The following is a 27,644-nucleotide window of genomic DNA, read 5'->3' on the forward strand; positions in this document are numbered from 1 at the left end:
ACTCGATTCACAAATCTCTAAATACTGTGGGAGTGACAAAATATCCACCGTAACCTTGATATTTACAAAATGAAATGTACTAATTACATTACTTATACATATATTGTCATATCATAGGTGATCATAGAATGCATATTTTTTGTAGGCAGGGTTTAGTGTAAGGTTACAGACCCTTTCTCCATCTGTCAGGAATCTGGACAGAGGACACAAATGGATGGTGAGGCAGATTAAATTGAAAAAAGCAAGGCTTTGTTTGGGCTGATGAAAAAGCCAAAAAAACAAAAAGTTCAAAAGAAACATGAAGCAAAAAGGAGGAGAATAAATTTCCACTGGCGCACTGACAGGGCAGCACATCAGATGAACCAACAAAGAAAGGGTGGTAAGCACAACTAAACATACACAGAGACTTGATCAATTCAGGAACCACCAAAGTTCAAATCTACCATGAACTGGAAACTGCTGGAAAGCCAGTGTAACTGTCCACAGTGAAACATGTTTTACATCCTGATGGACTGAGAGGGTGCTTGACAGAAATTTGCACCTGCCCACATTTATACATGAACTGGTAACAGTTAGCGCAAGAAAAAAGTTTCAGAGTCAGACGAACCAAATATTGAGCTATTTGGCAACAATGACAAGATGTATGTTTGGAGTAATAAAGGTGAAGCGTTCAAACCTAAGAACACTGTACCAGCTGACAAGCATGGTGGTGGTAGCATCATGCTCTGGGGCTGTTTCGCTGCCAGTGGTGCTTGTACACTGGATAAAGCGGAAGAAAAAATGAAAGAGGACTATACTGAAAATTTGAGGACTGTGCTGGGTCAGTGCCAGGAAGCTACATCAACTCTGCCAGTTCTGCTAAGAAGAGTAGTCAAATATGCAGCCAGAAGTATGTCAGAAGCTTGTTGAGTGTCTGGTTCAGGTGCAATTTGCTAAGGGATGTATAGATGTATATACTTTTAACCCTATGTGGATTAGAGACCATTAAAAAGAAATTCACACTTGTGCAGCCAATTCTTGTTTTTCTTGTTTTAATTGTAATCCCAAATTACCATAACATTCATGCCCATGACGAGTAACTTCTGAGGACAACTGTACATTCATAGAGCCATCAGTCTATAGGCTACTTCCAGGTCCAGGTCACCCTATCCCACTGCTTTAATTATGCACACCAAGAAGGACCCCCATCTGTGTTTTTAGTCCAGGTGATGTTGTTCCTTGGTCTTTCTATTTATTGGCAGGTACTGAGTGAAAAGACAACCATCAGTTTCTGGGTACTCTGTGTCATTATTCTATTTTCTAATATTTATTTATCTAAAAAAAACAACCAAAAGAAAACTTTCATCCAACTTTCATCTTGTGTCGGATTATTGCACTGTCAGGACTATATAGGTAGGTAAAACATACATTCTGAAAAACAAAGGCTGATTAATACAACAGGAAAATAGAGAGTGCATAATAAGAGTGTGACACCTTTTTGAACATATATATTTTTCTCCACTGACTGTATTTAACCTTAGATGAGAAATCCTAAATTGAGAATTTCTTGTGTTTTGTTTGCTTTTTTTATAAGTGGGGTGAAAGATATACAGCAGTCACTTATAAACTGGTGAAAGTTGCAATACAGTGTCAGTATTAAAGGAATTGATATATTGTTTTTAGAAAAGGCGCGAAATTTGGTGCATATACAAACAGCTTTTAGAGGATAGAAATACCAATAACAACAGGCTGTCTACATTTTTCACAAGTATTTTATAAAACCCTTAGCTACTAGGCTGTAAAAGTCACTCGTTGCTTTCAAAAGGGTACAAACATTGTAATTATCTGTGTAGTATTTAGCGTATTGGATGGCATGAAGCAGGATATCATGTCTCTCCCAACTCTAACATGCTTTCTCCTGCACTCTGTGTGGGCTACGCTACATTCGCTGATCAGTTTCCAGTTTCACCGCCTATTCTTCCAAGTTCTAAGAGTGCAGCCTGCATCTTTACATTAACTGTGAATGTGTGCGCATGTGTGTGTGCCTGTGTGTGTGCCTGTGTGTGTGCCTGTGTGTGTGTTTGTGCTTTAGAAGGTCTTGGTGTTTTAGCAGATTAGTTGGGAGCTATTTGCTGTTGTGTGGTCTGTGTCACATTTCTGCACTGGTGGCGATCCTCTTTTGCTGGTTTTACCTTTCTGTATCTACCCTTGTCATTTTCAGAAAGAGGCTATTCTGCATGGAGTGAATGAGCACAATCAACATGGAGAACAGCAAGGTGACCAGTCGTCCATGTAGAGCCTAAAATGAAAGTTTTTACCTCAGAACAAACGTGCAGTGTTTTTAAGAGCAGTCACTGGCAAATAAAGTCACTAATTGCTGCAGAGTGTTGTAGACATAACTGAAAAGAAGCATTTGTGTTCAACTACTGTGGCAAATGGAAATACCTATTCGTTTCAGTTCAATTTATATATTGCCAAATCACAACAACCTTTAACTCAAGGCGCCGTGAGTTTGAGTTTGTTTATTTAAATAAAAAGCAAAACAGATTTATTGTAAAATCCTTTTGCTACATGTGTTGAACTGCCCCTTAAAGCACTGCTCATCCCCGCTGTGTGCATGTCCCCAGCAGCCAGTGAAGGAGGTGCCCCCCCTGCCTCGCCACCCAACCCCTCTTCCTGTGACCTCTTCCTCTCTGACCCCTGCTGTCACTTCAAAACACCACACCACAGGCTCCATCCAGCATGTGCAGGTGGCCTCATCAGGTGACTAACACATCCAGCATATTTGCATTTATTTATGTATTTGTTAAAGTAATGTAAGAATATGAAAATGCAGCCATTACATGTGTAACTGACAGCCTTGTTCCTGTTCTTTTCTTATACTCATGATCACACTAGATATCTGCAGGTAACACAGGATTTCACATACAGATATATATGTAAGTATATATAATGTTTGTTTACTTGTTTACAGTGGTGACATCGTTCAGTCATCTGAGGCCTCCAGAGAGGGACCTCACACCGTTCTCTCAGATGAAGTCTGTTAAGTCTCTGAGGCATGCCGGCTTCACTGCGGTCTTCACTGGACAAGCGGTGAGCTGGCTGGTGCATTGTTATGTACCGTACTGTACTGTGTTACATATCAGTGTGGCTGTAGCTCAGGAGGTAGAGCAGGCCCTCTGCTAATTGGACGGTTGATGGTTCGATATCTGGCTGTTCCAGTCTGCATGCCAAAGTATCCTGAGCTAAGTACTGAACCCCAGGTTGTTCTCTGATGTTGTTCCATCTAAGTGTGAATGTTAGCTAGAAAACAATTAAGCAGATATGTGTGTGTATCTATCTATCTATCTATCTATCTATCTATCTATCTATCTATCTATCTATCTATCTATCTATCTATCTATCTATCTATCTATCTAAACATGTTGAGTGCTCGCATAGAGTAGAAAGGTGCTATGTAAGAACCAGCCTGTTCGTATATAGCACAAAAAATAACAATAAATTCGTTGTGAGCACCGCCCCCTATTTACACAATAACCCAGTCTAAAAGTTGATTCCCTGGTGCTGCTGATGGAAACCTGGAATGGACACATTCATCCATTTTTTAATCATCCATCCATCCATCCATCCATTCTCATCTGTCTTCTGCTTCCTATTTAGGGTTGTTGGGGGCTGGAGCCTATCCCAGTGGATGCTGGGATATTATTCACAGATCATGATCTTCATCCCACGGAAATGACAGCAATTTCCTCTACATAACACCGTGTGACGTTAACAGAATGTAACCTGAAAAGTGAAGTGCCTTAAACTGAATTCTTCCAAATGACCAACAGGGGGCGACTCTGGCTTCAAAAAATCAGACTATCGTCTAACCTAACCCTAACGCAGACTGAGTCTATAGGGGAATGATATTATTTCGAACTGTGTAGGACCTTAGTAAACACATTTTGCCAATTATTGTTTTTAGACTTTATTATAACAGAAATATTTATTATAACAGAAAAGCTGAGAACTGAGGGGGAAGATACGCAGAAAATGACAACAGTGAATTGAAATCCCTGCCTCTACAATAGCCTTTCGAGAAATCAGTTATCTGTGCAACCCAGTGAGCTAAACCAGCAGTCTGATGAGTCTGACATCATCGTGAAAGAATAAACTGTCTTTATTAGGAAAAATGTTTATGAGGATTTAATTTCAGGGATTTTATCTTCAGAGCCGGAGCTCAGTACTTTCCCTGTCTCACATTATTGCGCGATGACAGAAGCTTGACGGTGGGGAGGTGCCGGAGGAGTTACCGATTGTCGACGTGATCCTGGCTGACATTGACTCCCTCGTGCCGACACATGACGAAACAGGCCGTCCTATTGCCGAGTGGAAACGACAGGTGATGGTGCGGCAGCTGCAGGTCAGGCTACAGGATGATGAGGAACAGAGGAGACAGGTACTGTCCAGCTTTTATACTGCACTGTGTATACAAAATTCCCAAAGCGTTGAGCTACTTGCTTAAAATCCATATTGTTCCCTGTAACAGGACATAGCTAATGGCTACATGCCAGTTGATGGCTGGAAGTACTCCCAAGCCCACAACGCAGTCTTGGGACCCTTCGGTGAGCTCCTAACAGAGGATGACCTGGTGTACCTGCAGCAGCAGATTGAGTCTGTTTCACATCAGAAACGCTGCCAGGCGTATGAGCTGGAGCTGACCAGGCTGACTGAGGAGCTGAGGGCAATTTTACCTTATCCTATTGTCAACATTTCCCTCAACAGAGAGGTTCTGCAGCAGATGGACTCTGAGGGGAAAATGCAGCTGACTTTGCCAATCTGGTGCAGCCGTGTCTCAGAGATTATCAAGAATATGTCTCTCCTGGTGGCTAATCTGACTCAAATCACAGAAAAAGATGGTGAAATGGGGTTAGTGGAGGGCATGGTGGAAGGGATGAAGGGTTTACAGAAGATAAAAGGTAACCCAGGAATTGAACTGGGACAGGGATTAGTGCAACCAGGTCTAAACTCAGAGGAAGCCCATGTGGAGGCCTCCAGTGTATGTAGGATACCTCACATAGGGATGGCATCTGCTTTTAGCCATCGTTTGGAGAGCAACAGCTACAGAAGAGCACAAAGGGAAAAGGTGGAAAGGGAGATCCAGCAGTCTGGAGTCTCAGTTAGAAACCTCAGATCAACCTTTGAGGGTCAGATTGGTAGCATTTATCCCTTTGCTGGGGTTATAAAAGCAGGAGGGGGGTTGACAAACCAGGCTGTAAATGGAGCTTCAAGCAGAAAGAACAGCAATGTCAATACAAGCTTCAAATGTGAGGTTGACCAACCTGACACTCCTAAAACAGCTGTACCTGTAATGGAAACGACCAGCTTAAGAAAAGAGCGAATCGTGGTGCTATTCCTGAGCCACTGGAAGAAATCTGCATATGCTATTACAGTGAGAGCAGCAAGGCAGAGGCAGGGACAGGCTGCAGCGCCAGGAAGAGTGACAGAAGCACAGCCCCAACAGAAAATCCCCTCTATGTTTCAGTTCTGCCAACAACGAAGTGCTGTGGATAAAATGCTGAACTCCTGGAGAAATAAACTAGAACTTAGAGAAGTGCAACCTTTACCTTCCTTTAGCGTTTCACAAAATCCTCCACTTTGTGTAACCTACTCCCCAGAACAATTCCTTCCAGATGTGGATGGTGTTGCAGTGAGCCATGACACCTTGACCCTCGATCTCTTTATGCTGGGTTACTTTCACATCTTAGAGCAGGATTTGTCAGCTGAGGAGAGGAAGATGAGGCACCTCCTTTGCTTTGAGGTCTTTGACCGTGTTGGCAGTTTTCCTTGGGAGAAGGTGCGGGACTTCCATAAGGCTGTCCTCCAGGAGATCCAGGCTGGGAAGCGACAGTGGAGCGACGGCTTCGAGGACATCAAATTTCACTTCTTTGGTGATTCAAATCCATGTCACTGTCCACCACCATCATCATCATCATTGCTGCCAGATTCCAAATTAGTACCCAAAGTTATAGTTCAAAGTGCTACTCCAGATGAGCGCTGCAGTGACACAGACTTCTCCTGCTTCCACAATGAAGTCATTTGTAAATATATTGACCGCAGTTTTGCTTTCTGGAAAGAGAAGGAGGCGGAGTTGTTTGACTTTGAACATTAAGTCTGCTTGTTAAACGTGATGCTTTTGCACAGATTGATGTTGGTGTGTTTGTTTTGTTGAACTAATAAATTTTGTAGCAGTATTAAAAGGTGTGACTGATAAATAGATGTAGTTATTGTGTAGCTAGAAAATAATGTAAAAAAAAAGTGATTTCCCATGTTGTAACACTGACAAAGTTACAGCAAACATTTCATACAGTTTACATAATTTGAGAGATCATTGCAATTTGTTCGGACTCTATTTAAAAGGACAGTGCAGTAAAAATACATATCGAAAGGAGTTTGATGATCATGTTAAATGTGTCCCAACACATGAAAACAATATGTTCTCGGCTGTGTAAAGTGACAGCATCTCTTATTAACAACACACACTGTGTAAAAGTCGGCTACCCTGTGTTAGAAACCAGAAAGTGCTGAGTTTGAAAGGCAGGGAGGATCTGATAAAATATGTAGATGCAAAAGATGCATGTGCCTCTCAAACCGCAGTTATGTTAGAACGGAAGTGCATCTCCTGTCAGTTCTAAAATTTTATGTATTGGGACTTAATAGAGAAATACAAAACATGACACATTACACTGTAAACATTAAGCCAAGATGCAGGAGAAATGTAGTACACTGTCACCATCTTCAATGGAAATAAGAGGTTAAGTAGCAGTCACGTGCTACTAATCAAATACACTTAATTAACTGATAATCAGCCAGTGTGAGCGCCTCTATAAAAGCAGAGGTTTTGGCAGTCTGCTGCTTTGGAACATTGAGCATTGAGGTGTTTGTTATTACAATGCCAAAGAGGAAAGAAATAAGCAGTAACCTTAGAATAGCGACTATTGTTGCCCATCAATCTGGGAAGTGTTAGTTTAAGGCCTTTTCCAAACAGCCAATCTTCCCAGGAGTGGATGTTCGAGAAAATACAGCCCAAGGTCAAATTGCAGAAAGGGTTGTCAAGAGAAAGCCTCTCCTTAAAAAGAACATGGCTGCATGGCTTAGGTTTGCAGAGTTGTATCTTTAACAATAAGCTTAGGACCGCACAGCACCACGTTTGGCAAAAACCAAACACAGCATAGCAGCACAAACATCTGGCTTGAACGACGAGTCAGCATACAGAGAGGAGTTGCAACAGCTAACGGACTAGTGTAGAGTCAACAACCTGTCTCTGAATGTGGACAAAACAAAAGAGATGATTGTTGACTTCAGGAAAGCACACAGAGATCACTGTCCACTTAACATTTATGGATCCTCTGTGGAGGTCATCAAGAGCACCAGATTCCTTGGTGTCCACCTGGCGGAGAACCTCTCCTGGTCCCTCAACACCAACCCCCACAGACCCCTCACACACACTCTTCACCGTGCTGCCTTCTCGCAAGAGGTATCGGAGCATCCGGGCCCTCACTGCCAGACTGCCAGAATCACTCGCACACATACACAAACAAACAAAGGCAGGCACGCACCAAGTTCCTTTTGCGCAGTACTCAGTATTTTGCACATTTCCACTGCACTGTCTTGTGTCTGTATCGTCCTGTTATGTCTAGTGTCTTGTCTTGTTTTTTTGTTTGTTTTTTATTTGCAATTTTTGCACATTGCACTTTACATCGACCTGTGTTGATTGTCTGTTACATGTCATATGTAGCACCATGGTCTCGGAGGAACATTGTCTCGTTTCACTCTGTGCTGTACCACTTTACATGGTTGAAATGAAAATAAAAAAACACTTGACCTGACTTGTCTCATGGCCACAAGTCACGGGCACCTTGCAGGGATTGAGCTGACTGTGAATCCTCTGTATGCCTCTGTATCAGCCATTTCTCTGAGAGCTAAAGTTTGGCTAAAACTGGAGTCACGTAACAGACAATGATCCCAAGCACAGCAACAAATCTGCAACAGAATGGCTGAAAAAGAAAAGAATCAAGATGTTGCAATGGCTAAATCAGGTTGCGTGGTGGGACCTTAAAAGAGCTGTGAATAAATGAATAGCTGTATAATGTAATGAAATGCAGTAATGTAGTCAAGACGAGTGGACCAAAATCCCCCCACAACAATGTCATACAGAAAAAAGCACTTCACCTTCTTGCTGCTATTTGACTTTTTTATTAAATAAACAATAACACCCTGCAATATGTCCAGTGTTGTTGTTCATCTTAGTTTTTATTTACCTCATTTTATGACCAGATAAATTTTTAGTCATATCACAATAGGTAAAACCTTAAAAATGACAGAGGCTGGACTTTCTTTTTACCACGACTCTATGTGCAGACGTGATGCTATAGACAGAGTGCCCCTAACACATTTTCATTAGCTATTCGGCTTTTAATCTGAAGTGATTTTTATTAATTTGTCAAATATATCAAAGGTACAATGATGGAAAACCCCTCAAATACTAAAGTAACAGTATCCTCATACTGTTTAGGGCAGGAGTCTCCATGGGCTACAATGTGCTCTGCAAAGAGCATAAGAAGGAGGAAGAGGAAAATCTGGAGAGTTGGAGGTAAACACTGGAGAGAAGAGGAATGAAAGTCAGCAGAAGCAAGACGGAATACATGTGTGTGAATGAGTGGAAAGCTGAACATTCAAGGAGTAGAGGTAGTGAAAGTAGATGACATTAAATACCTGGGGTCAGCCGTCTAAAGAAACAGACAGTGCACAAGAGACAGTGAAGAAGAGAGTGCAGGCAGGTTAGAGTGGGTGGAGACAAGGGTCAGGGGTGATTTGTGGATTTGGATAGCAGCAAGTATGAAAGGGAAGGTTTTCTTTCTTGTTGACAGCGGCACCGACAAAAAGACAAGAGACAAAGTTGGAGGTGGCAGAGCTGAAGATGTTGAGATTGTCACTGGAAGTGAGCAGGATGGACAAGATCAGAAATGAGTACATCAGAGGGACAGCTCAGGTTGAGTCGTTTGGACATTTGCAGAATGAGGAACAGTGGATATACTGGACAAAGGGTGTTAAATATGGAGCTGCCAGGCAGGAGGAAAAGAGGAACACCTCAGAGAAGATCCATGGATGTAGTAAAGAAGGACACACAGAGTTTTGTTGAGACAGAAGTGGATGCTAAAGATAGGGTTAAATGGGTGGTGGATGATCCGTGTTGACGACCCCTGAAGGGAGTGCTCCCTTCAGGGTGGAAACAGTGAGAAACTGTACTATGATATATAAATACTTACTTGTGAGTAAATGAATTGCATTTAATTTTTTTTATAATAGAGGAGCATGGAGCAAATGCACAAAATGTGTAAAGTTTAGCGTCATAAATGACAACAGACTATAATCTTCTCATGGGAGAAGTCATGGCAAACGAATTTCTCATGTTTTTGTTTCAAAAATGAATAAAATTATTAAATTGTTTACGATGTTTCAAACAGGATAACTGATCACTAACTTCTTAGAACTCAGAACTAGTCATTAGCAGTGTTGCTGGGCATTTTAATTCATACTAACGTCCCATTTTAGGAAATGATACTGAATATACCTTAAAGTTACATTTAAATGTTTTATATGGCTGGTGAATAAATAAAAATTACATTTATTAAATAAATGTATTTTTAAAATCGTCTCTTAGGTGTTTCTCTTATTTACCTTAAACTAAAAATCATGGGCGTTTTTAATTAGTTTATGTCCAAGAAAAAACAAAAAAACAAAACATAGTACAGCTTCAGGCCCAATAGAAAGGTGAGGGACTGCGATAGGTGAGGTCGCGCAGGCGCACAAGCTTCCTAAATTGACAGGAGGATGCTGAGCTGCATTCCCATCATTCTGTGAGTAGAGGAGGATCCCCCTGCGCAGGCATAGCGGGCGAGACACCGAGCGATAAAAACATATAAAAATAATCCAAGTCGAGCTGTTTATCTGCCACCATGTCCGCTGGAGGAGACCTGGGGAACCCCCTGAGGAAATTTAAACTCGTGTTTTTGGGAGAGCAGAGCGGTGAGTCAGAGCTCGGGCGGGTTTGGGTCATCCTTATCAAACATGCGCATATATCGAGGGCCATGTATGCAATCCGTGATCATTTTGGGAAGTTTAAAGTGAATCCAGAAGATGTTTCTAGTGGCTTTGCTATATTAGACGCCCATGTTGCCCCTGGCATAATTTGTAGCTGTGGAAATTTTGATTAACCTTTGAAGAAAAAGAAAGAGAAATGGCTCGGATATAAACGCAGATTCTTGTATATCACCTAGAGTGCTTTTTTGTTGTTGTTTTTTACTTGCCGCAAAGTGCCATCATTGGAAGCAGGCGCTGGGAATTGTGGTGTTTTGATGTGCTGCAGTGACCAACAAATATGCCCAGCCTTTTCCAGATAACGCTATATTTCCCCACACATCGCTTATTTCTGACACAAACGACCCTTTATTGTGTTATATGACAGCGTTTAACATTTCCCCACCACTCGATGGCTATTATTTTTTTCTTTTTAAAGAAGAAGATAATAAGCGGTCCCCCATGTGTCAGTTCGGGACACACCCAAGGCTGGCGATGTCTGTAGCATCTCTAAACCTCGCGGTCTCCGATTCGGTCCCATAAATAATCAAATAAAAGAAAAAAAAAACGAGAGCTTGACAGCGCCACGATAATATACCAGGACTATTTAATTCAATAATCCGTGTATTCAGGGTGTTATCGGCTGTGTATGTGCGTTGATGTGATGGCACAAATTCAGGAGGAGCGGATCGATAATGGTTTAGCGCTGTAAAGCTGCCCGAATACGTGTTCAGACATCAGACATCCAGAGTGGCAGCAGAGGAGCTCTTATCCCATCAAAAGCACGAGCAAAGACTAGAAAAACACATAATTAGGCCTAATATGACAGAAGCTTGGCCTGTTTGTGTCTTACATTGTGATGCTTTAGTGTGTGTGTGCGTGTGTGTGCTGCATGTCTAAGACAGAGCTGTGTGTCGACTGAAAAAAAGCCTCACGGTGTGTTTGCGTGGCCTGTACTGCAACGTTGCTGTCCACGGTGCTGAAAGGAGGCCTGGTGTGGCCACTGCCCATCGCTGGCTTCAGGAGTACTGCTGTCTGCGTACTGTGCATGAGGCCCTTCTGGAAAGAAAAAAAAAAAAGTCCTGTCCTCACTCATGTGCGGATCTGATGTAAAATGGTGCTGCTGGGAGGGATGTAAATAAAAATGGAGATCACTAGGCTCACCTTGATCCTCTGAGATCAAGTCTCCTTCGGCATCAGTCCAGTGAGCATTAACAGCCGGTCTTTTTGTTACCGTGGTCACATTTCTGGACACAGTTTGTGTTTTCGTTGCAGTCACCTCTCACATTATTTTCAAGGATAAAAGACAGGATGGGAGGGGGAAGACTACTTATTGTATTTAAATTGTTCACCTTTGGTTGTATGGTAAAACTATAGCACTGAGTAGTGTTGGAAATACACAAAAAAGAAAGGAAAATGCAAAGGAGAAAGAGAAGGCGAAGAAAATACACACATAAATCATGACTAAATGGGAAAACACATAAACGATTAGCACAAAACATACAGACATTTCACAAAAAACAATGTCGCAACATGAATTTGAGATTTTGGTTCTTATCTGAAACCTTGAAGTGGAATAACATTTGAATTTCACTTTAGATGTTTGCATTGTTTAGAGGCGTACATGTTTCTGTGAAGAGGAACATTTACACATTTGATAACAGGAAATCTAAGATAGCAGATTTTTCTTACTTTGAACTGAAATCCATTTTGCTGCCCTTATTTTGAGCTATTCATTGATTCATACTCACATATTAACTCAGGCATATTTTTGGTGAATTACCGGGCAGATTTTGTTCCAGTGAGTCATGGATTTTTTCTCCCCCCCTCCTTAATTTCTTTTCATTTTTACTGGCTTGATAACTGGCACTGGTTAAATATTCATATATAACTGTGGTGTTGTCACATCAATGAAGCAAATTTTCATTATGTTGATTGAGATCATATATCGATGTGTCCGGACCCTGAAACCAACCTGTGTGTGCTCTGTTTTAGTGGGGAAAACGTCTCTCATCACTAGATTCATGTATGACAGCTTCGACAACACATATCAGGTGAGATCTGGAACAGATCCAGAACCTAAAAACAATTTAAATTATTAAGCAGCATTGATTGATGGCGTTGCTGATTAGCATCTATACGAAAGAGGTATTGGTGGTATTGCTTATAATTGTAAAAGAAATTCAATTTTTCTTTTGGAGGTTGAAGGTTAATATGGGACCGTTATTGCAGCGAGTGCTTTTTGGTCAAAAAAACTCAGTATATTAGATTTTCACAAATTATGTCCTGATCTGAATCATGCCATTTATTCAAACATGATTAGGAACAGCATTGCAGCACTATTAGTTTCTTTAAGAAGAGAAAATATATCATTCCTCCTTCGCCTTTCTCAGAAGTTTGGTACATAACAAGCCCTGAGGGCAGCACAAATTAAATTAGTGTTTCAGTCAGATTCAATTTCTGTGCTTGTTGGCTCCCTTTTTCCCCCTTTCTTAACAGCTTTATGTATTTGAACAAAAATCACTCTGCTAGAGACAACAGATGGTGCAGAGAAACATTTACATTTTAATGTCTGGGTTTTTGCTGATGATTTTCTCCCCCTCTTTTGCTCTTTCCTCTCCACAGGCGACCATTGGAATTGACTTCCTATCGAAGACAATGTACCTGGAGGACCGGACAGTAGGAAACCTTGATCTTCATTTTTAAAATTCTCATTTCTAAATACATGCGCAGATGACTTGAGGTTTTAAGTAGGAAACAGCCCAATTTCTTCTCTGCTTTGACTAATCCTTGATTTGATTTGCTTAATTATTCCCTTCCGTCACACACTAATGTGATTATGTTATGGTTATTTCTGGTAGTAACAGCTTTGGTGAGCTGACTTTTCTGGCCCTAATAACTCAAAGCCTTACCCATGGATCATCTGCTTTAGCCAGTATTAATACTTTTTCTTTGTCAGGATATTATTGTGCTCTGCCAGCCTGCACAGGAGCTGATACTGGCTTATCCTCCTGGAAGTGTACTTATAGGCTATGTGTGGTGTGGCAGTTTATGCTGAAGGCGCGTGTGTGTCTGTGTGTGTGTGTACACATGCAGGTAAGGCTGCAGCTGTGGGACACAGCTGGACAAGAGCGTTTCAGGAGCCTCATTCCAAGCTACATACGAGACTCGACAGTGGCTGTGGTTGTCTATGACATTACAAGTAAGCGGAAAGCTGTAGCCTGTGTATGATATACATGATACATTTGTATGTTTCTGTGTTAAACGGACAAACACTTGAGTAAAAACATATAGTTTTCTGTTGGGTTTTTGAGACAAAAAAGCTGTATGTAATAAGAAACTCTGGGCTCCACAGATGTAAATTCATTCCAGCAGACCTGCAAATGGATTGACGATGTCAGGACAGAGAGAGGAAGTGATGTCATCATCATGCTAGTAGGCAACAAGACAGACCTGGAAGAGAAAAGGTAAAGGTGGTGGCTTGTAATCATCTCTAACATTTAGCTACAGTCTTCGACATGGAGGTTTTGTTCATTAAATGAGCAAAAAAGCTGTTTGAAGCAACACGTCAATGTCGAATAAATTAGCCCGAGATGCTGAGTCTGGCTTGATTTTCCTGCAGGCAAATCACGATCGAGGAAGGAGAGCAGAGAGCCAAAGAACTGAACGTCATGTTCATCGAGACCAGTGCCAAGACAGGCTGCAATGTCAAACAGGTGATCCCTGCAGTTTTACCAGATTTCACAGCATTTTTGCCATCACTTGATTTCAGAGTCTCTGCCAATCCCCAAATCCCTCCAAGGTGAGCACGCCACCACACAGATAAATCAAATGTTTAAATATGGACAATGTTGCTAAAATGTGCATTCCGTATTTAGTTCTTGCTGGCTAAAGATGAATGAAAAGAAAAAACAAAAGCTAGTTTACCGATATCTATCTAGTACATTTACTCAACTACTGCACTGAAGCACACATCGAAGGCACTAACATTTAATGTTACTAGCTATACCACTTAACATCCAGCACAATTTTGGAAAATATCAAACTTTTTACTTCAATAGATTGATCTTACTGCTGTAGTTATATTTTAGAAATTCAAAATTTTAAAGTAAATCTTCAAATCAGGCCAGCTTCAACAAGCGCTATAGTGGACATTTTTTGTGTTGCATTGCTACTTTTATTCAATACTTCCTTCATCACCTTCAGCATAGATATTAAGTAAACATCAAGGCTAGTATTAGTCAAGGGGTAACATGATACAAAAAAAGCTCCCATCTTCCCAAAAATAATTTTTCACACATCTTGTGATGCACTCCCCCTCCCTCCCCCCTCCCCATTTTTAAGTTTTACAATTTTTTCGTGCCCGCTGCCTCCTGCTCTTTAACCTCCTCCCTCTTGTTCTCCTCCTAGCTGTTTCGTCGAGTTGCAGCAGCCCTACCTGGAATGGAAAGCCTGGACGATGCAAATCCTGAAGGCAGTATCCTTTACAGCCGCCGTGACTCACCATGCCGATAGCCAAACAGCCCAGCAATAGGCAGCTTATTTTTAATCTCTTAGTGGCTGCTGGCACACGTACAGATAGACTGCCGAGGAATCAGCCATTAAACCTTCTATGCTTAATAGAGGAGGAACACACAGAGCCAGGAAGATGGTGTGGATGCACAGGCACAGCACCACATAGTGGCTGACAGGGAAGTGACAGCAGAGGAGGGTGTGTGATGGAGGATGGTTGTGTAAGGAAGGTGAGGGATTCTTATCAATAAATGGGAATTATTATATGGAAACTTACAAACCAAGAAACATTTAACTTTAAAGAAGTGCCCTTAAATTGTAGTATAACATATGGATTTGTCTATACTATGAAGCTCAACATATTTTGGTTTGTCTACAGGTCTTGAGGATTGTGGGGAAAACATGGGGCAAAGTTTTTGGGGCCTCAGATGGAGCTGCATAACATTGGATCAGACAAAAAACTACAACTATGGAGGGGAAGGAGATAGAAACAAGTAGTTGTAGCATGCAGGACCTGAGTCCACATTAGCTTATGGGAATCTTTGACTATCATTTGTGGCATGTCTAGGCCAAGTAGTTTACTTCGCCATGTGACTTTTCCTTAACGTGCCAATTTCCAGTGATTGACATCAAGCTGGACAAGCCAGCGGAACCAGCTGTGCCTGAGGGCGGGTGCTCATGTTAATGCAGAGCTGCACTTGGACAGCTCCCTTCACACCATAGGCTTGTTGTGTTGCTTACTACTGGTTAGCTTCCAGTTGACTTCTCCAATTGGATATAGGATGTGGGCCTTGTATCTGATTGGACAAATCAAATGTTATCTTTCAGTCTTGTTCAGTTGTAAAATATTGTATACTTTGTCAATATGTAAGTGACTGGAGGAGAAAAGGGAAGAAAACAATTGTTGCAATGAAAATGAACACACACACACTGAAAAAAACAGTTTGGAGAAAAATGAGGAAACCAATGGAGTTCTTTTCGCTGTTATGTTTTGTATTTTTTATATATAAAAAGGGAAAGCACCAAAAATGATGCCTAAACACAGAAGGAGAAATAGCAGGAGGGTCGGCCATTTTTCTAAATAGCTGAACATGTCTGAATGTCTGCAGCACGCATGCACGCTGATCTGATCTTTGACCTTTGGCCTGCCCTACAGGGTCTCCGTGCTCTGGAAGGAGGCTGACTATCTTAGAATGTTTTATAGCATCTCTCTATAGCATCTCATGACAAGACGTATCTCATTTGATATTCCCACAACTTCCAGTAGGATCACCTAACAGTAGCTGTGAAAATGTGGCACTCTATCTCTCTATGGGTTTAACTTTTATAGAACAAGCTGTACTGTGGTTAAAAAAGAAGTAATAAAGAGACAACTTACTATCACAACTCCCTAACCCTCCTAAAAGTCCTCTCCTCTTCCTTCTCTCCTCCCGCTATCCTTCTGTCCTTCCAGTCTCCCCATCCCTCCATCCCGGTAATACACATATAACAATCCACTGTAATGCACCGCACTGTATATAATAATGTAATATGTATGTTGTGAACGTCCCTCTGTAGAAGTGGTCCTTGTTCACCAGTATGAATAATGTAATAATGTTTAATGATTAATAAATTACAAATTAAAGGGCTTCACTCTCCTAACCATCAACATTTACCTGGTAGCACAATTATCTACTCTTCTATTTTATTTACTTTCTGTTTTTTTCTGAGAAAATGTGAGATATGGCAAGTTGTTGGGAGTTTGCACAAGCAGGTTTAAACCACTACACTAGTTACATTAAATAGAAAACGACAGAATATATTTAAAGTAATTAATAATTAGTAATTAAATAAAATACACAGCTTCATTTACACAGCAAATATTTTTCTTGGGAACAAATGGGTTAGTAACACTTAAGATACGCTAAGACAGCGGTCCCCAACCTTTTTTGCGCCACGGACCCGTTTATGCCCGACAATATTTTCACGGACCGGCCTTTAAGGTGTCGCGGATAAATACAACAAAATAAAACTAGTACCGGTACCAAAAAAAAGAAGATTTATTCATAACACACGTGAAAAGACCCAGGAAAACCAAGTTAACGATAAAAATGATAACAAAATAACGCTGAAAACCGATAAAAACCCTGAAAACCATACATTTCACACCTGAGCCTCAACTCTCGTGGCCCGGTACCAAACGACTCACGGACCGGTCCGAGGCCCGGGGGTTGGGGACCGCTGCGCTAAGACACTGATAGCATCTAAGTTTAAGCTATGAACACAATTGGACCTTAGGTATGCAGCATTTACTTACAATATTTAGTGTTTAGTTATGTTGTGTACCAGGTTTTTGTGTTTTTAATGACTAAATATGAAAATCTAATGAGCACTTCATGTGTCTTATGCAGATATCAGTTGTTAACTGGTAGCTAGCCAATTTAGCTGTTATCTAACTCTTAACATTAACAATCAAGTAAAAAACACTAAATAGTGTAGCCTCACCAGTTTGTTGTTTTTTATGAGTACCCTTTTGTGACATTGCCTGGTGACATAAATTGAAATTATATTTGCTTTACCTCATAGGAAACCTCAATTGACATTTTAGCTACAGTTTAGCTTAATTAGCTAACTGGTTGGAAAAGAGACAAACTATGGACTATTCCTAAAACATGAAAACATTCATAACTTCCTCACAACTATGAAATGAAAATGAACAAAAGTAGTCTCTGAGAATAAGAGACTGGACCAGTATAATCTCAGACCCTTTCAGATGCCTGTATTACGCATTAGCTCACCATACTCAGGGTGTCTCTCCCTTATCTGGAATCACTTAGCCTAACATTGGCAATCAATGAAGATGGTTTTTCAAAGGAAGATGAAACAGATGAGAAAATATGAAGTCTGAAAGCAACACAGCAGTGTATGAGAGTAAAAAAACCCAAGAGTAATATCATATTAACAGTATGTGGATTAAGTGCTTTAGTCTGTAAGACTGGAAAACAGCAGCAATATTAATAAAGTTTTTCCAGGAATGAGAGCCGGTGAAAATGCAGATTGTGTAAGTTAACAGATTCATCAATATTAGCAGCTCTATCATTAAGACATGGGAGAACCTGATGGATTATAAAAAGTATTACATTAAATCAATGTTTAAAAGCAGCTATTAGGTACTAGTTGATCTCTAACCTGAAACTACAGGTAGCATATCATATTAATTATAAGTCACCTTACCCGTTACCATATATCCTGGTAAGAAATGATCCACCTTCACAGTACTGTAAACTCAGGGTTAATCCTGAAGTCACCCAGATAAGATTAAACCCTGCTTCATAATACAGGCCTCAGGTCTCTGTATCTCATTTACAAACAAACTTTCAAAGAATCTAAGACTTGAATTCTTCGCTGCGGGAGATTTTATACTGACCTTGTCACATTTTTGGATGACCGTTTCCATCTCATATGGTTTGGCACACAAACCACAGATGATTTTTTTGGCTACTAAAGCAGTAGCTTTTTTTAATGCTTAACTTAGTTGGCCATCTTCTGGCTTTGGCTTTGCAGTGAACTAAGGGACTTAGTGAGCATATTTCTCAAGCTACCCAGTTGTTTCCTAACCTTATTTATGAGTTAAAGTAATTGGATACTCTAGCATTTAGACCTAATGGATATTTACATGACATGAAATTGAATTAGTGGAAACTGCAGGCAAATGCTCTCTAGTAAATGACAAGCCCGAAGCCTTAACCTTAGATGAGTTTTATTTTACCATTCTCTTGTGTATTTGGAGGAGAGACCGGTTCCTCTTTGTTTAGGCCTTTTTAGTAGAATAATGAGAATTGGAGGAACAAACTAACAGAATAACAACTGCATAAAGCATAGTAGGCTACCAGTCATGCAATCAGTCTGTCAGTCATTAAACTGTTTACAGTGTTAATGTTCTCCTGTCTGTGGCGAAGTCATAATTATCACACTAATGCGGAGTTCCCTGTGGTGAGTCAGTGTGTGAAAACCTGACAGGTGAGGGGAAGTTGAGGTGGAAAGAACCTTTTAAGAAGAAAACTGTCACACATCAGGTCACTTCACTCTGCTCTCCTGATGTAAGAGGACAGGTATTCCCCTGGATGAAGGCCGTTAGTGCTGTTAGTGGACAAATGAACTCAAAAGAGACAAAAGGTCCAGGGCTGGCCTCCCTGGAGGGAAGTCTCAGAAATGAAAGGCTGGTAGCTTCATTTTTTTTCATAGAGTCATAGATGCGTTATTAAAAGCACAAACACAGGATGAAAAAAAATACAGGAGTTTTTAAGATATGGCTTATGCATGTATGCAGTCAGCATGAAGCAGTGCACCTTCCCTGTGAGGGACACACCCCCCACATCTGAAATTCTTCATCTGTGGTCTCAGACCGTGTCAAGTCATTTCTCACTTGCACACAAAAGAAGATCATGTCAAGAGTCGAGGCGTTTAGGGACACAAACCTCCGCTCGCTGCTGAGGGAGCTGCGAACTGACATCGCTATGGCTGTGGATGACCCTTTCCCCCTGGTCTATGGTTTGGCGGACAAAAACATCATCACAGAGCAGCTGCTGAAGGTAAGAAACTGAACAGAGATTGGATATCCATATTAATTGTGTAAACCTTAATTTTGATTTGAAATAATTTTTTTATGCTACTTTAAGCAAGTATCGGGCTGCTTCCATTAAAGGATATCAGTGCTGAACTTTCAGTCTTCAAACTCATAAACTTAATGTGTCTATAGGAGACTCTGGAGAAAGAGGCTAGAGAAGGCATCCACAAGGCCATGTACTCCCTCCTGTCCTGGGTGTTGGAGCAGAGCAGATCCACTGTCCAGGCCTTCTTGAACAACTTATCCAAAGACTATAATCTGGACAGCTACCCCAGGCTGCAGACCCTGCTCACTAACCTGGATTCCCGTATGTGACACACAGTTTACGACAAAACATTTGTCACACACAAATAAATCTACATCTATACACTTGTTATAGGCATGAATGTCATAATCATTTTGTCATGGTGATTGACACGATAAGTTCATGATTCCTATTAAGGAATAAACTATTGTTCTCCCACGGTGGAATGATTGTACATCATACATCTATTGTGACTTCAAAATGACAAGAATTGAGTGCACAAGTTTTACTTTATGTTAGATTCACACAGGCTCAAATATATCCGTACACCCCCATTAATATTTGGTTAAGTGCCCCTCAGCAAGATGCACCTCGACCAGATGCTTTTGGAAGCCATCTGGCATAATTCTGATGGGATGTTTGAATGGTGCTCTTGGCAAATTTGGAAGATTTTATTAAAATTGGCTGGTTTCCTGGCATGAACCCGGCTTTTAAGCTTAGCCCACAAATTTATTGGGAATTTTGGAAGGTCAGTATCTTAATGTTGGCTTGTTTTTATCTATGCTAAAACCATTTTGTGTGTGTGTTTGGAAAATTAAATTACGTCCAAGTTTCAACCATCTAATTCCCAATTTGAGGTGAAGTCAAAGAATTTGGATGTAGTCCTCCTCTTCATTATTCCATCCACTCTTGAAATCTGTCATTACCACTGGCAGCAAAACAGCCCCAGAACATGATGCCACCACCACGCTTGATAGTTAGTACAGTGTTCTTAGGTTTGAAAGCCTCACCTTTACTCCTCCAAACATACCTCTTGTCACTATGGCCAAGTAGCTCAATCTTTGTCTTGTCTTTTGCCAGACCTTAGTAAAGTGGTCACCTGAATAACTTGTCCCTATGTACAATTGTCTGAATTTATCTTGGAATCTGCAGCTGTTTAAAAATGGCTGCAAAAGACAACTTGTGTAAATCTAATAGTCTCCTTATTAGAGTTCCTTGGACTTTCCAGTCTTATTGCCAACACAATGAGTGCTGTCAAACAAATCCTTTTTAAAGAGAACTAGTGGCGGTAGTCAACCAGTTAATAGGTGAGTATATGTATGTATTTTGGTCTGTATGTATACTTTTGAACCCATGTGAATTAGAGAAATATAAATAAATAGTTTCTAGTGCTCACTATTCTTGTTTAGATTTTTTATCTGTTTATTTAGAGTCAATAAAGATGATGTACAGTTAAAAGAACAGTTCAAAGAAATCATGAAAAGACCAAAATTCTATGACGTTCCTGCCCATGATGAGCGTCTGAGGATCCTCAGAAGAATACTCTACTGTACCAGTGTCAAATAACATTCAGCACAAACTGACATTCCTCAGATTTTTTTCTATTTTTTCTTATTAATTTACAAAAGCAATAAAACCTCAGTTGCATCTGTTGCACCAGAGCTGAAAACAGTCTCTCGGGACAATTTTCTGTCACATTTAGACTCTAATGGTTTACATTGTTGCTGATTTTGTTTGACAGGAAGGGAGACTGCAGGTTCCAAACATGAAAACAGACCATCTGGAGGTCACAAACCTCCTCACAGTAAGAAGAGGAGCCATGCGGATCGAGAACTGAGCTCCCAGCGGTCACAGTATCATGCCAAGACAACCGATGGAGGAGGTCATCTCCCATACTGCACTTGCTTTGTATCATAATAGGCTTATTTTGGCAATCAAAAGATACATAGGCTTCACAAAGAATTAACCTGGAATACTCTAAAACGCACATGACTTTGCTGTCTTCATTATAAGGTCTTATCTACTCTGTTTAAGGAAGTAAAGTGAAGCTCTACAGAGTGAAGAGTGAAGCTCCTGGCTCCAAGCTGCCATCTGAAAACAGTAATTATCATAAAAATAAATATATTAAATACTTTTATGCCACGAATACATAACCAAACCTATTTTCTGCTTCAGGTGTGCAAGTACTGTCTTCCACAATCCAGAGAGGAGTCCACCTGCCCTCTTCATCCTCGTCCTTCTCGGTTCCCTCCACGGATCCCCCAGTCAACCATGATAACCAAGAAAAGGTGCATGTTATGCAGGCATATTGTTTGGAAGGTAAGTCATATAATGAATATGTGAACTTCTTTTTTCAGAAAACTGAAGCAACATCAAACTATGAATGTGAAAACACAGACCTAACTAAGCTTTAACCTTTATGCAAGATTTTCCCCTTTAAAACCCACTGTCATTTAACAGGGGCCACCAGAGAGCCCATTAAAGCTGGTGGGGGTCCGTCAGAGGAGACAAATGCATCAAAGTCCAAGTCTGCTAAGAGCACATTTCACCACCAGGTGGAGACAGCCACACGCATGGTAGACGCTGTAATCCCCTCACTCTTAAATAAAGTTGCTTGTGCTTTATATGAATGTGGGTGCCTGCTTATCTATGTTACATTTATCGGCCTGTGTTTAGATTCATTACAATGATGATGAGTGTACAGTGTGTAAGGATGGAGGGGAGCTGATCTGCTGTGACGGTTGCCCTCGAGCTTTTCATCTGGCCTGCCTTGACCCTCCACTCTCGTCCATACCAAGGTGAAGAATAATGTGCTGGTGTGCCGAGATGTTTTTTTTGCTTTGAGAAAGAGGTTATAACGTTACATTATCTGCAGTGGCTCTTGGCAGTGTGAGTGGTGCCGTGGACACAGGGTGAAAAAAGAGAAAGCACAGCTACCCTTACAAGTAAGTTCCTGAAGGAAGGAAGCAGGAAATGTGCACATACTGAATCCACTGAATAACCTACAGTACTGTGAAAAAGTCTTCAACGACCCTCATTTCTTTATATTTTGCTAGGAAAATGGGGAATGGTTTCAGCAATTTGTTAAAACATGAGCAAACATACATAGAAATGCAGTAATGCAGTCAATATTTGGTATGACCTTTATTCTTCAACACAGTCTGAACTCTCTTAGCCAGCCGTCTGGTATTTTCTTTAAGTAGTCTTCAGGAATAGTTCTCCAAAAGTTCTTCTTGAAGGTTTTTTTTCTTCTGATTTTAGCTGCTCTGGGCTCTGGTCTGGCTAATCCATGACTGATAATGTTGCATTGTGTGTTTTTTCAATCCAGGTGTGCATTCACTGCATTGGCAATGTGTTTGGGATCATTGTGATGATGAAATATTATCCTTTTCTCGATCAGACACTTTCCAGATGGCACTGCATATTGGATCAAAATCTGTTGCTACCTTTCTGCATTCAAGATTTCAACATTTTTGACAAGATTCCCAACACCACTAGCTGAAATGCAGCACCAAACCATGACAGAGCTTCCACTGTGTTTTACAGATGGCTATAGACACATTGTTGTACCTCTATCCTGACCTCCTCTGTACATGATGTGAACCAGACGTTTTAGATTTGGATCACTCCAGGACACCCGTGGTCTTTGGCTTTCTGTCATTTAAAATTTTTTTATTTAGCATACCTCTCTTTTTCCCTTCCTTAAGAACTGCTTCTTGACAGCCACTGAGACCATTTGCATCTGCTGCAGATAGTTTTTTGGGCCTGACATTTTTTCTTTTGTCCTCCACTTGTCGATTGCTTTTTAAGGACACACTGCGCACCATGCTGAGATATGCCTGGTTTTTGGCTATTAGCTTTTGGGGAATCATCTTGTTGGTGCAAAAATGTGCTATCTTCAGCATTTTTCATAGATTCAGCAAAAGAAATGAACAAATTATGTGACTAGACTGAAAATGAGTAAACAAAAAGCAGCTGAAGAAAACTTTAAAAGGCCTTTGGAAAGCCTGGAGAGCTATTGCTCAAGGCCACCAAAAATTCCTAGAAAGTCTGGGAGTCTTGCGAGAAAAACATAAAGAAGTGAGCAGCGGCCCAAGCCTCTGAGTCACCCCTAGTACTGACTAGTACTGTGTGGTCATTTTTAAATGTGAGAATCTTTCTGCTCATAGCAACTTATATTTTCAGTACGTTTCATGTGTAAAAGAAAACTCATGGCTCTCACACCCTGTCTGGAATTTCCAACTTTAGTAATTTGTATTTACGTAGTTCAGGATAATAAGTCACAGTAAAACTTGAAGACTTGTTTACAAAAAAAAGTTTTAAGGGCTTTGGTAAACACTGATGCTTTTTCTAGAACTGATCATAGTCTAAATATTTGCATTCAGGCTCTCTCAGCTCATCCTCAGCAAACAAACACAAACTGCAGTAACTCCATCACCGATGTCTCATTCTACTCATCGCTGTCATCCTCCCTCACAAGCGTTGCGGCGACGACGAGTGCGTCAGGTGTCAGAAACCAGGTGACCTTCTACATCATTCAGCCATTTTTTTTAATCAGTTCAGCTTCCATCAGCCTCATCCTTTTTCCGCCTCTGCAACATGTAAAAATAGTCACACTTGATGCATGTATAAATTTGTCTCCAGTGCTCGGGTGGAGAGCTGGTTGGCGTGAGGGAGGTGTGCGGTATTTGCCACCTCGGAGGAGGAGATTTGACCCACTGCTTTCAGTGTCTGAAGCATTTCCATGTAAACTGCCACTTTTCCAAGTAAGAAAACCACTAATTTCTTCTTCTGACTGTAGAAGAAAGATTTTTAGGAGATGACAGAGAGCGTTTCCCCTGAGCTCCTGAAATCCTAATCTCAGCATCATCTACATTAGAAGAAAAAAAACATTCGGGGCTCTCTGAGAACTTCCTGTATGTTGGTATTGACCACCAGTGTGCATTAAGGGTGTGCGCTTTCAATAATCTCTCTTGGGATAATGGTGGCTAATGGATTGTAAGTGGAGCCCTTGCAGCTGAGTAGTGAGCAATGTGAGCGAGGTTCACAATGATTTTACACAACGATAACACAGATACAACAAATTAAAGCCGAATCCATGTGATAAGCTCTCGTGGCTCCTTTTTATGTTGATTAAAAACACAGTATTAACTAAAACCAAGCGATAAGAAGAAAAAGCTTCCCTTTTTTTAATTAATTAGGGCCCCAAGTTTCATGTAAACAGTTTATTTTCCCAGCTGGAAGGGTTTGAACAGCTTCCTGTGTCAGAAATGACATATTGATTGAGAGAAACCTTATACACCACGGAAATGTTCACTCAAAGCATTTGTGTGTTTCTAAGAGGGAGGTCCATCTGCCTGTCCTGCTCCAGACTGTGGGGCAGCTCTGCTGAGAGAGAGGCTGAATCCAGAGGCGGGCAGGTGTGTCTCCACATGTACACACCTTGAAAAAGAATTTACAACCTTTATTATCTTAATACCACCGAATACTCTATGTAATCTCTCCTGTGTGTGTGTCTGTGTGTGTTTGTCTTCAGCTTGCACCTCTGGCTCAAAACACACTTAGTCATGATCAAAGCGCCTCCCTCTCTGAGCCCATCCACCATAAAGATGAACTGGACTCCATCCTGGGAGACGTGAGTGGAGATCAGTTACATGTCGATATCACAGATGCAGGCAGGGTGCAACAGTTCACGTCAGACACAAGATGACTGTTTCCTTATCACAGAGACAGTCAGTGAGCTGTCGGGGTAAACAAAAAGCACCGAGGACAAAACATTAGGCGATTTGGAGCAGCTTGTCCTGATGTTGTTAGCTGTGATTTTGGGCCTGAAATATGTGCACAGAAGTTTCACAGATGTGTACAGATGTGTGAGTTCTTCTTGGCTTCACTGGGCTCACAGTCTTGATTTGGGTGCCTCTGTTTTTAGCCCCTACCTGCTGACTATTTAAATAATTTACAATTCAGAAGCTAAATTTTTGAGTTACAGTGAACTCTAAGAAGGTTTGCATTATAGATGGCAGATTGATTGATTAAAGGATTTATATTTACCTAATATGTTACTAAATCTATGACAAATAGACAAATAGGTGTTCAGCAGTTAATCCTATTGTGTTTTCTTCTCTTCACTGCAGCAGAGCTCCATTGATGGCATCTTACAGTGGGCTTTCCATAACATGTCTCGTCCTCTTCCAGGCTCTCAGGGATGCTACCAGTGACAGAGAACCAGGAATGCAACACTGTAAATCAGCAATGATGAAATCAGTGTGTAGCTGATTAAAATGAGCTCACTAAATATGGGTGCTGATTATTTGCTTCTTTCTCACTGCTTGTTAAAACAATTCGGTGACTTTTGATTGAATGTTTCATACACGAGTCATGTTTTCCACCCAAAAAAATATGAAAGGTTATGTGAGAATAAATCATAATATGAAATGTATAGAAATGGATAGTTGAACCCTAATCATGTATGTAGAAGATCTGAATGTACAACACGGTGAACCTTGAAGCAGATGGTCTACAGCAGCAGACCAAACCAGGTGCCACTTCTGTCAGCTGTGAACAGAAAACTGAGACTACAATATTCACAGGTTCACCAAAATTGAACAAAAGATTGGAATAACATTGCCTCATCGTATGAGTCTCGAATTCTGCTGCAACATTTAGATGATAAAGTCACAATTTGGGGTAAACCACAATAAAGCATGCATCCCTCTTGCCTTGTATGCCTGCCATGTAACAGTTCAGGCTGCTGGTGGTGGTGGTGAAATGGTTTGGGGGACATCGTTTGCACACACTGGGTCCCTTATGGACAGTTGAACCTTGTTTAAACATCACAGCCTACCTGAGTATTGCTGTTGGCTTAGTTGCAGCATACCCATCTTCTATGACTGCTTCCAGGAAGATAACACCTGTCACAAAGCTCAATTCACCTCAAACTGGTTTCTTGAACATGACAATGCTCTCAGTGTACTCAAATGGCTTCCACAGGCACCAGATCTCAATTCAATAGAGCCTCTTTGAGACATCATGGATGTTTAGCCCACGAATCTGCACCAACTATGTGATACTATCAAGTCTGTATGGACCAGAATCTCAGAGGAATGTTTCCAGCAGCTTGCTAAATCTGTGCCATTGAGAATTAAAACAGTTCTGAGGAAAAAAAAAAAACGGGTCCAGCCAAATACTGCCTAATCAAATGCACTTAATAAAGTGGTCATTGAGTGTATATAACCCAAGCCAAGCTCACTGACCTCAGTGCTGTGTGTATGCACCCATTTGCCTCCAAGTTTCCATGGATTTCAGTGCACTTCTCTGATGACATACTGCTTTATTGTGATTATTGATGGAAAATATGCACTGTGCAATAAAACCACTGGCCTGAAACTCCTGATTTAACATTGGACCTGTGACAAGTTACAGCTGCAAAATTAGCTTGTAATGCTGCTCTTGCATTAGCTACTCTTGGTCTTAACTGATAAAATAAATGTAGTTACATAGTTAAATACCAATACCAGCCTTTCTGTAATGCTTTGCCTACTCTTTAATCTTTTAGTTCTGTCTTATTTTCCCTGAATACTAACCTCACGACTCAGCACTTGCGTGGGAGACATGGCAATGGGCCACTGATATCTCTGCTCATACAGATTGACCCTAACAACTGTTTGTCAGACTCGTCATACGCACATACGTATCTGCATACACACAAGTGTGTGCATTTTGGCTCTAAAGAACCGCAGGTGCTGTACTTTAATGTGTTTATACACACAGGGAAACTAGACAATAGTATGCTAATTTCAAGTCTCCGCACCTTATTTTTCCCTGCAAATCACAGACAGATGTGCTTATACAAGAAGAAAGTGTGTTATAGTAAATTAATACCCACATGCACACATGCACAGTGGTGAAACACAAAGAAAAACAGACAATGTAAATGTCTGCATGTGCCCAAAGTCATTTTCTCTCACTGCTTTGGATCTGCAGTTGAATTTACATTCACACGTTACGCCACATGGTTTCAATACAATGAGGTATGCATGCCGAGAAATGCCTCGATTTAACAGGAATTCCTTCAGGACTATATCACTTCAGTGAGGAATGTTGTTTTTGTCATGCTATTCATGAGTTTTAGCATGACTGCCAGAAGGATGGAGCTCAGCCAGGCAAATTTTTCTCCCCTCGGTATTCGGTTGCCATGGCTCAGAGCTCCTACAGACCCAAAACAGAGGATGAGAAACATGTTCTTTTCAGTGTGTGTGTGTGTGTGTGGTTGGATCTGTGAATGTACAGCTCTGTTTATTTATCAGCCTGCTTTCCAAATAGTTCATGAAACATCTTGCATACTTGAGGCCTCTGTGCCTTTGTAGGCAAGTCAATATCTGACATGGAGAAGAGAAAAAG

At 40.9% G+C, this 27,644-nt stretch overlaps 3 protein-coding genes across 3 annotated transcripts; all 3 read left to right on the forward strand.

The window, feature by feature from the left end:
• Positions 1 to 2,225: 2,225 nt before the first annotated feature.
• Positions 2,226 to 6,133, forward strand: espnlb (espin like b; the record flags this gene model as incomplete). The annotated part of the gene is made up of 5 exons (XM_082514594.1): positions 2,226 to 2,255; positions 2,610 to 2,742; positions 2,954 to 3,072; positions 4,241 to 4,420; positions 4,511 to 6,133. The coding sequence occupies 5 exons, from the start codon at positions 2,226 to 2,228 to the stop codon at positions 6,131 to 6,133; spliced, it is 2,085 nt and encodes a 694-aa protein (XP_082370720.1).
• Positions 6,134 to 9,787: 3,654 nt separating this feature from the next.
• rab6bb (RAB6B, member RAS oncogene family b) lies at positions 9,788 to 16,254 on the forward strand. The gene is made up of 8 exons (XM_082512273.1): positions 9,788 to 10,050; positions 12,097 to 12,155; positions 12,727 to 12,780; positions 13,198 to 13,303; positions 13,457 to 13,568; positions 13,724 to 13,817; positions 14,512 to 14,578; positions 15,234 to 16,254. The coding sequence occupies exons 1-8, from the start codon at positions 9,981 to 9,983 to the stop codon at positions 15,296 to 15,298; spliced, it is 627 nt and encodes a 208-aa protein (XP_082368399.1). The 5' UTR covers positions 9,788 to 9,980; the 3' UTR covers positions 15,299 to 16,254.
• A 191-nt stretch (positions 16,255 to 16,445) lies between these two features.
• On the forward strand, positions 16,446 to 25,669 carry aire (autoimmune regulator). The gene is made up of 14 exons (XM_082512442.1): positions 16,446 to 16,890; positions 18,997 to 19,184; positions 19,352 to 19,526; positions 20,986 to 21,126; positions 21,279 to 21,344; positions 21,420 to 21,563; positions 21,705 to 21,820; positions 21,921 to 22,042; positions 22,120 to 22,189; positions 23,630 to 23,764; positions 23,889 to 24,010; positions 24,586 to 24,664; positions 24,781 to 24,879; positions 25,379 to 25,669. Exons 2-14 carry the CDS (start codon positions 19,038 to 19,040, stop codon positions 25,460 to 25,462), a joined length of 1,500 nt encoding a protein of 499 aa, XP_082368568.1. The 5' UTR covers positions 16,446 to 16,890; positions 18,997 to 19,037; the 3' UTR covers positions 25,463 to 25,669.
• The last annotated feature ends 1,975 nt before the right edge of the window (positions 25,670 to 27,644 follow it).

The sequence above is a fragment of the Aulonocara stuartgranti genome (assembly GCF_965226115.1).
Source record: "Aulonocara stuartgranti genome assembly, chromosome: 18".
In the NCBI taxonomy this organism is placed as follows: Eukaryota; Metazoa; Chordata; class Actinopteri; order Cichliformes; family Cichlidae; genus Aulonocara; species Aulonocara stuartgranti.

Excerpts from the sequence above, each read along its gene's own strand:
- rab6bb (XM_082512273.1), top strand. The coding sequence starts at position 9,981 with ATGTCCGCTGGAGGAGACCTGGGGAACCCCCTGAGGAAATTTAAACTC. Across the intron at positions 13,304-13,456 it reads GGTTGTCTATGACATTACAA|ATGTAAATTCATTCCAGCAG; the intron begins GTAAGCGGAAAG and ends TGGGCTCCACAG. Across the intron at positions 14,579-15,233 it reads CGATGCAAATCCTGAAGGCA|TGATTGACATCAAGCTGGAC; the intron begins GTATCCTTTACA and ends GCCAATTTCCAG.
- aire (XM_082512442.1), top strand. The coding sequence starts at position 19,038 with ATGTCAAGAGTCGAGGCGTTTAGGGACACAAACCTCCGCTCGCTGCTG. Across the intron at positions 19,185-19,351 it reads TCACAGAGCAGCTGCTGAAG|GAGACTCTGGAGAAAGAGGC; the intron begins GTAAGAAACTGA and ends ATGTGTCTATAG. Across the intron at positions 21,821-21,920 it reads TGGAGACAGCCACACGCATG|ATTCATTACAATGATGATGA; the intron begins GTAGACGCTGTA and ends GCCTGTGTTTAG.